The sequence below is a fragment of the Coregonus lavaretus genome, assembly GCF_964263955.1.
Source record: "Coregonus lavaretus genome assembly, chromosome: 19".
In the NCBI taxonomy this organism is placed as follows: domain Eukaryota; kingdom Metazoa; phylum Chordata; class Actinopteri; order Salmoniformes; family Salmonidae; genus Coregonus; species Coregonus lavaretus.
Genome location: NC_140006.1, coordinates 22,980,811 through 22,993,567, shown reverse-complemented (window position 1 = coordinate 22,993,567; position 12,757 = coordinate 22,980,811). Strand labels below are relative to the sequence as shown.

The following is a 12,757-nucleotide window of genomic DNA, read 5'->3' as shown; positions in this document are numbered from 1 at the left end:
AGTTGTGGTGCACGAATGTTCACACCACTGTTTGGGTATCGTCGGCAAGCTAGCTAGCTAACTGGCATTAGGACGTGAGCCAACAGTAGCTCTCATATAACTGGCCAGACTGGGGTGTAATCATTAGTCCAAACAGTTGCAACTAAAAATTCTGAAAAATATGTTAGCATTGTCAGAAATGCTACAAAAAGGTAGGACATCGTTGGTTCTTTATTGGCGCGTGAGCGCGATAAATTATAAATGTAATCATAACTGTTGCACATGCAAACATATTCAGTCAGAAAGATGGCAAGTCTAATGGTCATTTTATGGTCCCTGTAGTCTCGTTCTTATCCGACGCCTAGATCTTGAGTTAGGTCGGGCAAGACAATTTATTTTTTCCTAATGCTAACGACCATGTTAAAAATCCAATGTGTTTCTCTGAACGGATTAATGACGAGAGGCGGGGAGCGTGTTGTGTACCTCCAATCAAGTTGATTTGCAAAGTTTCATCGACATTAATGTCATATTTGGTAGGGAGATTTGAATTTAACATTGAGCTTCAACCAATCCCAACTATAGTCGCGACTATAATCATCATTAGCTCCTTCAACCCCTCTCCTTTCCCCTCGCTGAAACTCTTCCCCAGGTTGTTACTGTAAAGAAAAATGTGTCGTGTTCATTAGGTGCCAAACAGAAAAAAACATAACTAAAACAGGGAGGGACTATCTGGATGTGATTCAATAAAAAAAAAAACTTTCGTTTTCTGTTTCAAAACGTTTAGCTACAGTGTGCCCTACTGAACACGAACCTTGTAAAGTAAGGATTAAGTAAATAAATAGTTACACCCCATGTCTCTTCCTCCTACTCCACTTCTCTTTTTCTCCCCTTCTCTCCCTTCCTCCCTCTCTCTCCTCCTACAGCAGCTGTCCCTTCTGCCCCTCATAGAGCCCCTGATAGGGGTGAACTTTGCCCACTTCGCCCCCTATGGCAGCGGCCAGCTCAACGGGGAGAACCATCTGTCTGGGACCTTTGGTAGCGCCGCTTTGGACGGAGTCTCAGACTACTACTCCCAGCTAGCCTACAAGGTGAGGACTCTGATCCAACCACTAGGCGTGGGCGGTATACCGTATACCAGGGTATTTGGAAAAAGCCACTGGACGGTTTTTCAAAACCGTCAATACCGTTTACACTATTTCTTTAAAGTTTTTAAATATATTTTAATATTTGTAGGTACTTTTTAAGTATATACCTGCAGTCAACTTTTGCAATCTGTTAGGCGATAAAGAACATTGCGTTCTTCACAACTCCTGTCACATTATTATGACGCTTACGGTAGTCCCCAGTCACGTGTCATGTGTTGTTTGTTTACAAGCAGACAACGAGAGACCGGAGCCTTGAGTCACTCACACTTGTGCAGCATGCGCCAGGTGATCTAATTACAGTATAGATATCTGATAACTTAAGTTAATTGTCTAAAATGTGCTAAATGCTCTGCAGTTGTGCATTTGGTTTGCTAATTTAGTAACTAGTTAGCTATCTAGTTAAGTAGTTAGCTAGCTTCTTCCAAAATCAAGCATTCGCTTGGAAACAGTAGAGAATCCGCTCCTGGATCAAGAGCCTTGCTGGCTAATGTTTGTTTTGTGCGTGCAGTGAACTGTGAGTAGCATTTTTGAGTTACTTGTAGAAACTGTACAAAATGTTCAATGCTCTAATTAGCGTTCTCTATGGGATTTGACATATACTTGTTAACATCGCTAACCTTCCGATTACAGAGTATCAGTGCGGTTTGAAAACAGCTGCGGTATTACAGAATACCAACCACAGTTATTTTTTTACAATTATTTTAAAATGCCACTCCTCTTGTTTTTGTGTTCAAGGCTTTACATGAGCTAAGAGGAGATGGGGTGATCCCACATAAACATGTACTGCATACTGTATGTGCTGAAGGCAGTGGCACTACCCACTAGACCAGCCCCAGGCACAGGTTTTATTAATAAGTTGAATGATGTCTTTGGTGCCTCAGAGACCACTGAGATATGCTAGATCCCTCCCTGTTGTAGTATGGTAACATGTATTCCTTGGATTGATTCTTCAAAGCAGAACAATCTGAGCAACCCCCCTACCCCGCCGGCTTCCCTTCCTCCGACTCCTCCACCTGTGAACCGACAGAAGATGATCAATGGCTTCGCCACCACAGAAGAGCTGGCCAGCAAAGCTGCTGCTATGGGTGAGTACTGGGAAAGGGATCAGGGGTGACCAGGGTTTATTGGCATATTCCTGCTTGCTGAAACCTTGAAAGTGTTGCTCATATGTAGTGTCATGCTGTGTATTGCTGTTAGGACCCTAGACATAGCATTCCTAGAGCAGACAGTCACATATAAATAAAGCCTAACTCCTAGAACATACATTTACATTAATTTCAAGGGATTCTATGTCTTTAGTTTGGACCAATCTGAATGTCTCGTTCATATGTTTCTCTTCTAGTGTCTAAAGGTCTGGTCCCCAAGCCGCTCCACGTCCCGTTCAGGACCGAGGAGGACCTGCTGGCGCGGGCCATCGCTCAGGGACCTAAAACTGTGGACGTGCCAGCCTCCCTCCCCACGCCCCCTCACAACAACCAGGAGGAACTCAGGTAAGGAAGGCCTCTGCTCCCCAGAACAGATAAATTAGTAGTGATGTCTTTGGTTATGCTTACATGCTTTACATCAGTGGCTGAAAGATGCCATATTACCCTATAAACTTGTCATTGTGAATACAGTATATTCTGTAAATACTTGGCCACACAATGATTTTCCCTACTGGGACAATAAAGATTCAATTGAATTGCACTTCATAGACAGTGGACACAATTTATATACTAATATTTGTCTAAAAACATGCATTATCCTCTAGCTAGGTACTCAGACTAGGCTGTAGATACATGTATATGATAAAAAGCTTTCAGATTCCACAACAATTCACCTTAGGGAAGCCTCCTCAAGACAATTTACAGTTGTGAATGCAATGATATTTTTGTGAAAATAGGTTATTAGTCTAAAAACATGCATTTTCCTCTATCTGGGTACTAGGACTAGGCTGTAGATATACCATACAAGCTTTCAGACTCCAAAACAATCTCTTCACAATGTTCTCAGTTTAGGAAATCCTGATGAAGACAATTTAGAATTGTGAACGCAATGATTTTTGTTTAGATTTTAACTGATCTTAACTAATGTTTCTCTCAACCCCCTCCCTCTCTGTCACAGTAACAGGCTGGGACAAGAGCATTGTAAGGATCGGGACACACCAGACAGTTTCGTCCCCTCCTCGTCTCCTGAAAGTGTGGTTGGCATGGAGATCAGCCGCTACCCAAACCTGTCATTGGTGAAGGAGGAGCCTCTCTCCCCCGTCCTCCCCATGCTCCCTGCACCCTGGGGGAAAGGTACAATTTTGGTCATTTGTTTAAACTGCAAACAGAGTATGTGCCTTTCTAACTATTATACGCACTACTTTATCAATCGTGTTATTTATAAAGCCCTTTTTACATTAACAGTTGTCACAAACTGCTTTCAGTTGACAGGACTAAGTATTAATGAAATATTTTTCCAGATGTGTCTATTACTCTTCCTGTAGGGTTAGAGGTTAGGCTGAAGACTGAGCTCAAGACGGAGCCTTCTGGGATGTTCTTCGGCTCCCATTTTGGCCCAGCATCTAACGACACTAAGTCAGGCCTGGTGTCTGTAGCCATCACCCTGAGACCAGCTGCCGCAGAGGTGAGGGTTCTGTTCTGTTGGCTTCTCTTCGTCCTGCTCTCAGAGAATGTCACCATGGAGGGAATGGTCTAGATCCTTACATTTTTATTTAAGCGGTTAAACAATGTAGTTCATGTAGTAGTTTTATTCCCCTTTTTTCCTCGCAAAAATGCACCTCAGTCCTTTCACTACTGTTTAGATATGTTAGGATTCAAATCTCACCAGGCTTAATTGTAGAAGCCGAACCCAATACTTTGTGCGCGAGTCATGAACTGCTCTCTATCTGTGCCATTGGCTTTTGACTGGCAATAGCCGTTACATACTATTTTACGACTTTTTTTTGTTTGTTTTCCCAGAACATCACAGGTGTTGTAGCAGCCATCTCAGACCTGCTGTGTGTGAAGATACCCAGCAGCTATGAAGTCAGCAGCACCCCAGGCCCAGAGAGGGGGCCCCTGGCCATGCTGAGCGGCCTGAGGCTGGGCCCCCAGGGAGATCTCGAGCACCGGCCGGGCGCCCCAATGATATACCCGGGCCGTGGTGGTGCTGGGGAAATGGAGGGCCCGCACCCTCAAGGAGCCCCAGGCCAGCTCATTAGTTCCGGGGGAGGAGGAGGACCACAGCAGGGGATGATGATGATGCAACAGCAGCAGGGACATCCGCAGCAGCACATCCGCTTCCACCCTGACGGACCAGGTGAGAGACTGGGCTACATCCCTGCACCTTATCGCCCCCTTATGTCCAAATACAGACATAACAGGGGAGATGTTGCTGCTCTTGTGCGCTCGTGTTGAAATGAGACACTGACGAAATTCATGTCCATCCAGACCAGTTTGTTTTTTTAAGACTTTTTCTGATATTAATAATATCTGTCTTTAAGCACGACTTCACTGCACCTAGAAGTGCACAATAATAATAAATAATAATATGCCATTTAGCAGATGCTTTTATCCAAAGCGACTTACAGTCATGCGTGCATACATTTTTGTGTATGGGTGGTCCCGGGGAACAAACCCACTACCCTGGCGTTACAAGCGCCGTGCTCTACCAGCTGAGCTACAGAGGACCACACAAGACAACAGAACAGAGCCATCTCTATCTAATTGTTTTCCCACTCGTCGTCCATTGGCATAATTAGCCTCTTTTAACAATGTTTACAAACGGTCCGTTTCTTCATCCTGTGCACCATTATCCTTCTGTCTGCAGCCTACAGGCTGTGTGTGTCTGGCCCACCAGGTAGTGATGGGCATCCGTATTGATCTCACACAATGATCAGCACAGCTAATGAAACTAACTAATCATCCTTCCTAGGCCTCGACCTCACTGGTGCGCACACACACACACACACCTGCTTAGCGCTGCTGTCAGTGTCAGACCATGGGCCTAATGGATGTGGTCAGTTTGCCTAGACCCCTAGACCACAAACAGCCAGATGAACAGGAAAGTGGACACCCCTGGTGTTAATTGTCTTGGGGGTCTTATAATTAGGAGCTGTTTATCTCTAAACCAATTGTGTGGTTCATCTAAGACAATTAGCATCATGCCCATCTAAGGTCATAAAGTATGACGAGCTGCCTTCTAAAATGTTATAAAATCAGGCGCTTAAAATGTATAGCTTGTCCAAAACAAGACCGCATCAGAGCGCCCCTCATTTAATTGAAGTAATAAACCTATTATTTTTACCTACACTACCAGTCAAGGGTTTTTCTTGGAATAACAGTGACGACATCACAACTATGAAATAACACATGTGGAATCATGGAGTAAACAAATCAAAATATACAATGTAGAAAATATTAAAAATAAAGAAAAACCCTGGTATGAGTAGGTGTCCAAACTTTTGACTGGTACTATATGTGCAGTAAGAGAATCTATCCACACTGAACAAAAATATAAACGCAATAAAATATCCCCTACATTTTCTATATGCACAAAAGGCTTATTTCTTTCAAATTTTGTGCACACATTACATCCCTGTTAGTGAGCATTTCTGCTTTGCCAACACAATCCATCCACCTGACAGGTGTGGTATATCAAGAAGCTGATTAAACAGCATGATCATTACACAGGTGCGCCTTGTGCTGTGGACAATAAAAGGCCACTCTAAAATGTGCATTTCTGTCACACAACACAATGCCACAGATGTCTCAAGTTTTGAGGGAGCGTGCAATTGGCATGCTGACTGAAGGAATGTCCACCAGAGCTGTTGCCAGAGAATTGAATGTTTATTTCTCTACCATAAGCCTCCTCCAACGTTGTTTTAGAGAATTTGGCAGTACGTCCAACCGGCCTCGCAACCGCAGACCACGTGTATGGCGGCGTATGGGCGAGCGGTTTGCTGATGTCAATGTTGTGAACAGAGTGCCCCAAGGTGGCGGTGGGGTTATGGTATGGGCAAGCATAAGCTACGGACAACTAACACAATTTCATTTTATCAATGGCAATTTGAATGCACAGAAATACCGTGACGAGATCCTGAGGCCCATTGTTAGGCCCATTTTGTTTTTAATGTATCTGTAACCAACAGATGCATATCTGTATTGTGAAATCTATAAATTAAGGCCTAATGAATTCATTTCAATTGAATGATTTCCTCATGTGAACTGTAACTCAGTAAAATCTTTGAAATTGTTGCATGTTGCGTTTATTTTTGTTCAGTATAATACCCTTTATACGCTACAGAGCCGAGCTAAGCCATGCTGTAATGCTCTGGCCTGTTTAAACATCTACTGTTGCAGGAGCTGTGTCTTATTTGAGTGCTGTTGCTGTGCTTCAGGTCCAGCTGCAGTCAGAGGCCCCCATCAGAAGATCCCCGGCAGCCCAGGCTCCAAGCCCCAGTGGTGCTGTCACTGCAAGGTGGTGGTGCTGGGAAATGGAGTCTGCAAGTCCATCAAAGACCTTCCAGTGCACAAACAGGTATCGTATGGCCAGAGCTTTCATGTTGTGCTATGTGTTTATCAAGCTGAACTCATACATTACAAAGACAGTTATCTATTGCGATACATAGAAACATAAATCTTGTGGTGGTCCACATTAGATAATCGTCTCTGTCTTTCTAATGGTCCACATGATCTGTCAACATAGATCATTTGATCAATTACCTTGTTGAATCTTGCCCAACCAAGCTATGATCTATATGGATTGAATAACTATCTTCTTGGCCAACCAACCCAGTAAAAGCTCTCCTTTCCACCTGTCAGCCGTAGATTACTGTTGCGTTAGTCTGTTCCCCCCAGGGGGCAGAAGAGCACAGACGGGTCATGACTAGAGGCTCAGACCTCACTTCAAACAATAGATTAATCCACATTATGCCCTTAGGCACACACACAAGCATGAATGCACACACACACACACACACACACACACACACATCCAAGAACATATGTCCATACACACACACACACATACTGTAGAGCCTCTAATGATGCTAATTCCTCCCCCATTGGAGTGAAATCCATCTCAGTGCAATTAGTGGGTTAAGCGGTTGCATGCCCTTAGACTGCAGTCTGGGGAGTTCACAAATGGTTAAACCCTGATTCATCTGAATTTTGGAGCTGTTTGATTATTTAATAACCCCTTTTAGTATTGATAAAGGTTTATGTATAGGAATTGATTTGACCTTTGATGTCTCACTGTGATTATGAGCTTAAAGGAATAGTTCAGGATTTTGGCAATGAGGCCCTTTATCTACTTCCTCAGTCAGATGAACTCATGGATACCATTTTTATGTCTCTGCGTTCAGTTTGAAGGATAGTTGCTAACTTGCGTTAGTGTAATTGCTAACAAGTGTTTCCTTCATACTAGATGTAGATACATAAAAAGGGTATCCACAAGTTCATCTGACTCTGGGGAAGTAGGCTAGATAAAAGGGTTTCATTGCTATCCCTTTCTCTCTCTTCTTTCAACAATTGAAAAGTAACTTTGTGTTCTTGAGAAGTGCTGTATAAATATAATGTATTATCTCATTCTCTCTCTTCCTCACTCCATCTCCTGACATGCCTGTCTTCTCTCATCAGGAACAGGAAGGTCTGTTGCGTTCCGAGGGGAACTTGGTATTCTGCAGCCACAGCTGCTTCCTCCTCTACTCTGCCTCCACCTCCTCCTCCTCGCAGTCCAGAAACACTACAGATACTAAGGTTTGTGTTTCTATTGATGCACCGAGGCTATTTATTTTTGACTTCTTAACCAGTGTAGGTAATCAGTATACAGTACTTGTTGTATCCAGATTTGCTACCGGTGTGTGAAATATAAATGGTCAAATGTAATTATTTGCAGCAGGACATTAAATTATTGTCATTCATATCTTCTGCAGGACTCGGTGGCCCTCCTGTCTCCAGACTCAGACCAGAAGGAGAGCCTGTCTAAAGCCCAGCACCAGTACAGCAACAACATGTCCTCTCTGGATGTCCACTGTCTGGCCCAGCTCCAGCCCAAGCAGTCCCCTCGCTCCACCCCACCCATCCCCTTCCCTCTAGCCAGCGACACCCCTAAGACTCCTAAGACAGAGGACAAGTCAGACACCATCAAAGTGACTGTGAAACTGAAGGCGCGGGGCCCCAGGGCCCACCAGGAGGGCTGGCACCAGGGGAAGAGACACAAGGGTCTCCGCTGGAGGAAGTGGACGGTGCAGGTGGTGGTGCCTAGAGGAAGCTCCCAGCTCCCTGACGAGGACCAGATAGACGAGCTGCTGAGGAAGCTGGGAGCATCTCTCCGCCCTTGGGCCAGTCTCAGGGACCAGCGCCGCTGCTGCTTCTGTCACCAACTGGGGGACGGGGTCACCGACGGCCCTGCCCGCCTCCTCAACCTAGACCTGGATGTGTGGGTGCACCTCAACTGTGCCCTGTGGTCCACCGAGGTAGGTAACCCAGAAGTTAAGAGTGGTGGTGGACTGGTAACCACAAGGTTCATGTCCTCAGTCGGGGATTTTAAAAAAAATAAAAAAGTGGGGGGGGAACAGAACTGGCTAATGGGGGGGGGGAACAGAACTGGCTAATGGGGGGGGGGGCAGAACTGGCTAATGGGGGGGGGAACAGAACTGGCTAATGGGGGGGGAACAGAACTGGCTAATGGGGGGGAACAGAACTGGCTAATGGGGGGGGGAACAGAACTGGCTAATGGGGGGGGAACAGAACTGGCTAATGGGGGGGGAACAGAACTGGCTAATGGGGGGGGAACAGAACTGGCTAATGGGGGGGAACAGAACTGGCTAATGGGGGGGGAGACTGCTGGTTTCAGATCATTACTACCATACTATCTACTACAATTGTGACCCTTTTATTAAAGTTGTATTATGTTGTATATGTATTATTAACATTGTGTTGTTGTATAGGTGTACGAGACGCAGGCGGGCGCCCTGATCAACGTGGAGCTGGCACTGAGGCGGGGTTCAGCGGTGCGTTGTGCCTACTGCCAGCAGATGGGCGCCACCAGCGGCTGCCACCGCCTGCGCTGCACCAACATCTACCACTTCACCTGTGCCCTGCAGGCACACTGCACCTTCTTCAAGGACAAGACCATGCTGTGCCACGCCCACAGGCCCAGAGGCTCTGGCTCCGCCCACGGTGGCTCTGGCCACGTCCTAGAGCACGAGCTGCGCTGCTTCGCTGTGTTCCGCCGCGTCTACGTACAGAGGGACGAGGTGAGGCAGATGGCCAGCGCCGTGCAGCAGCCTGAGCTGGGCTACACCTTCAGAGTGGGCAGCTTGGTACTGCACGCCGTGGGTCAGCTCACCCCGTCCCAGATGGCCGCCTTCCACTCCACCTCCGCCATCTTCCCCGTGGGCTACGAGGCCTGCCGCATCTACTGGAGCATGCGCCACGGCAACCGCCGCTGCCGCTACCTGTGCTCTGTGGAGGAAAGGGAGGAGCAGCCGGAGTTCAGCATCCGCGTCATCGAGCAGGGATACAAGGACCTGGTCCTCACTGACTCCACCGCCAAAGGTGGGCTGGGCTAGATTTGTTTTAGGGCTGGTTTAGATTAGGCTTGTCTAGTAAAGGTGAGCTCGATTTTTTTTAAGTTTTAGTACAGGTGGGCTAGCTTGATAGGTTTTATGACATGCTTTGATATAGCCCTGTTATGGCTGTAGCCTCTGCTGTTCATGTATCTGGGTTGGCTTAGACTAGGCTTGTGTCTAGTTCATTTTGCCTTTGAGATTCTCTTTTACTGCAGTAAATGTGTTCTGTAGGAGTCCCTATAATATATTACTATAACGCCTGCTGTTTTCTGTCAATCAGGAGTGTGGGATAAGGTCCTGGGACCAGTTGCTGAAAAGAGGACTGAAATAGGAACTCTGAAACTCTTTCCTGTCTATCTGAAAGGAGAGGACCTGTTTGGGCTCACCGTCTCTGCAGTCACCAAGATCACTGAATCGGTTTGTATTTGTTCTCTGTTGTATTATATTCAAATAATTCAGATTTAGAATAAATGATCAATGTTCAAATGACACAATAGGTGTCTATAGCTGCCTATTCAGAAAGCGACTCTTAAAGTGCTCACACCATACTACACTGAACAAAAATGTAAACGCAACATGTAAAGTGTTGGTCCTATATTTCATGAGCTGAAATAAAAGATCCCAGAAATGTTCCAAACGCACAAAAAGCTTATTTCTCTCAAATGTTGTGCACACATTTGTTTAAATTCCTGTTAGTGAGCATTTCTCCCTTGCCAAAATAATCCATCCACCTGACAGGTGTGGCATATCAAGAAGCTGATTAAACAGCATGATCATTACACATGTGCACCTTGTGCTGGGGACAATAAAATGCCACTCTAAAATGTGCAGTTTTGTCACACAACACAATGCCACAGATGTCTCAAGTTTTGAGGGAGCGTGCAATTGGCATGCTGACTGCAGGAATGTCTACCAGAGCTGTTGCCAGAGAATTAGGCAGTACTGGCCTCACAACCGCAGGACACGTGTATGGCGTCGTGTGGGTGAGCGGTTTGCTGATGTCAACGTAAACGTTGTGAACAGAGTGCCCCATGGTGGCGGTGGGGTTATGGTATGGGCAGGCATAAGCTACGGACAACGAACACAATTGCATTTTATCGATGGCAATTTGAATGCACAGAGATACCGTGACGAGATCCTGAGGCCCATTGTCGTGCCATTCATCCGCCACCATCACCTCACATGGCCACATGTCACAAGGATCTGTACACAATTCTTGGAAGCTGAAAATGTCCCAGTTCTTCAATGGCATGCATACTCACCAGACATGTCACCTATTGAGCATGTTTGGGATGCTCTGGATCGACGTGTATGACGGCATGTTCCAGTTCCCGCCAATATCCAGCAACTTTGCACAGCCATTGAAGAGGAGTGGGACAACATTCCACAGGCCACAATCAACAGCCTGATCAACTCTATGCGAAAGAGATGTCGCACTGCATGAAGCAAATGGTGGTCACACCAGATAGTGACTGGCGATCTGATCCACGCCCCTACTTTTTTTTTTAGGTACCTGTGACCAACAGATGCATATATATATTCCCAGTCATGTGAAATCCATAGATTAGGGCCTAATGAATGTATTTAAATTGACTGATATCCTTATATAAACTGTAACTCAGTAAAATCTTTGAAATTGTTGCATGTTGCGTTCATATTTTTGTTCAGTATATATTGTAGACACTGAAGTGAGGAGGAGCGTTCCAGTCTCATTTCCCTGTGCTGTTACTTGTGTTCCAGCTCCCAGGGGTAGAGGCCTGTGACAGGTACACCTTCCGTTATGGACGTAACCCTCTGATGGAGCTGCCCCTGATCTTCAACCCCTCTGGCAGCGCCCGCGCCATGCCCAAAACCAGCTCCCCTTTCACCGCCGTTGTCATAAGGTATTGTGGATGAATTAACATTGTTTCAAGTCTGTGGATTTAATATACTTTGGTTTAGCACAAGTTGTCTTTATAACAGAATATACGCACACATGCACGCACACACATTCACTCCTAGGCCCCAGCCAGTATCCAGCAGCACCAGTACCACCTCCAGGTGCCAGAACACAGCCCAGGGGGAGGGAGGCGTCCCCTACACCAAGCCCCCCACGGTGCACCATAGGTCCTCTCAGTACCGCTGGATGAAGAGTGAGTGGAGGGCCAACGTCTATCTCGCTGCCTCCAAGATCCAGGTGGGTGTAGGGGACATGATCCTCTAAGTTCAGCACTAGGCCTGGGCTGGGTGGGTGCAGTGCATGCTACGCCACTGCTTATAACTGTCATTTAAGAGCTGTGCTTATAACTGTCATTTAAGAGCTGTGAAAAAGTATTTGCCCACTTTCTAATTTTTTTCTACTTTTGCATATTTTTGATACTGAACGTTATTAGATCTTCAACCAAAACCTAATATGAGATAAAGTGAACCTGAGTGAACAAATAACACAACAATTACATACTTATTGCATTTATTTCATAAACAAAGATATGCAACACCCAATGGCCCTGTGTGAAAACGAATTGTCCTCTTACACTCTGTAACTGGTTGTGCTACATTTAGCTGCAATGACTCCAACCAAACACTTGTTGTTGATCAGTCTCTCACGTCGCTATGGAGGAATTTTGGCCCACTCTTCCATGCAGAGCTGCTTTAACTCAGCGACATTTGTGGGTTTTTTAAAGCATGAAGTGCTCGTTTCAAGTCTTGCAACATCTCATTTGGGATTAGGTCTGGACTTTGACTAGGCCATTCCAAAATGTCAAATTTGTTGCTTTTTAGCCATTTTGGTGTTGCATCGCTGGTGTTGCATAACTTTGTTAATTAAATAAATAAAATAAGTATCACATTTATCTAATATTAGGTTTTGGTTGAAGATCTGCTAACATAAAGTGTAAAGAAATATGCAAAAATAGAGAAAATCAGAAAGGGGGAAAATACTTTTTCACGGCACTGTAGATGTGCCAAATAAATTATATCCAGCCCAAGCTCCAGCTATGCATTTGTTTTGCTAACTTGCTAGCTAAGTGGCTAGATGGCAAGATCAAGCTTCTTGGTTACAGCAGATCCATGTTGCCTAATAGTTTTGTGTGTGAAATCCCCGGTATAGTAC

General features: G+C 45.4%; 1 protein-coding gene across 1 annotated transcript in view; it reads left to right on the top strand.

Moving 5' to 3' along the window:
• The window catches only part of LOC311147247 (histone-lysine N-methyltransferase 2C-like), a 133,561-nt gene that overhangs the window by 109,894 nt on the left and 10,910 nt on the right, over positions 1–12,757 (top strand). The window contains exons 44-56 of the mRNA XM_084183917.1: positions 903–1,067; positions 2,080–2,209; positions 2,467–2,614; positions 3,228–3,403; positions 3,595–3,734; positions 4,070–4,409; positions 6,490–6,629; positions 7,730–7,849; positions 8,026–8,568; positions 9,043–9,652; positions 9,947–10,083; positions 11,407–11,549; positions 11,668–11,842. Of these exons, the coding sequence (XP_084040043.1) occupies positions 903–1,067; positions 2,080–2,209; positions 2,467–2,614; positions 3,228–3,403; positions 3,595–3,734; positions 4,070–4,409; positions 6,490–6,629; positions 7,730–7,849; positions 8,026–8,568; positions 9,043–9,652; positions 9,947–10,083; positions 11,407–11,549; positions 11,668–11,842 (2,967 nt within the window). The remainder of the gene's footprint in view (positions 1–902; positions 1,068–2,079; positions 2,210–2,466; positions 2,615–3,227; positions 3,404–3,594; positions 3,735–4,069; positions 4,410–6,489; positions 6,630–7,729; positions 7,850–8,025; positions 8,569–9,042; positions 9,653–9,946; positions 10,084–11,406; positions 11,550–11,667; positions 11,843–12,757) is intronic.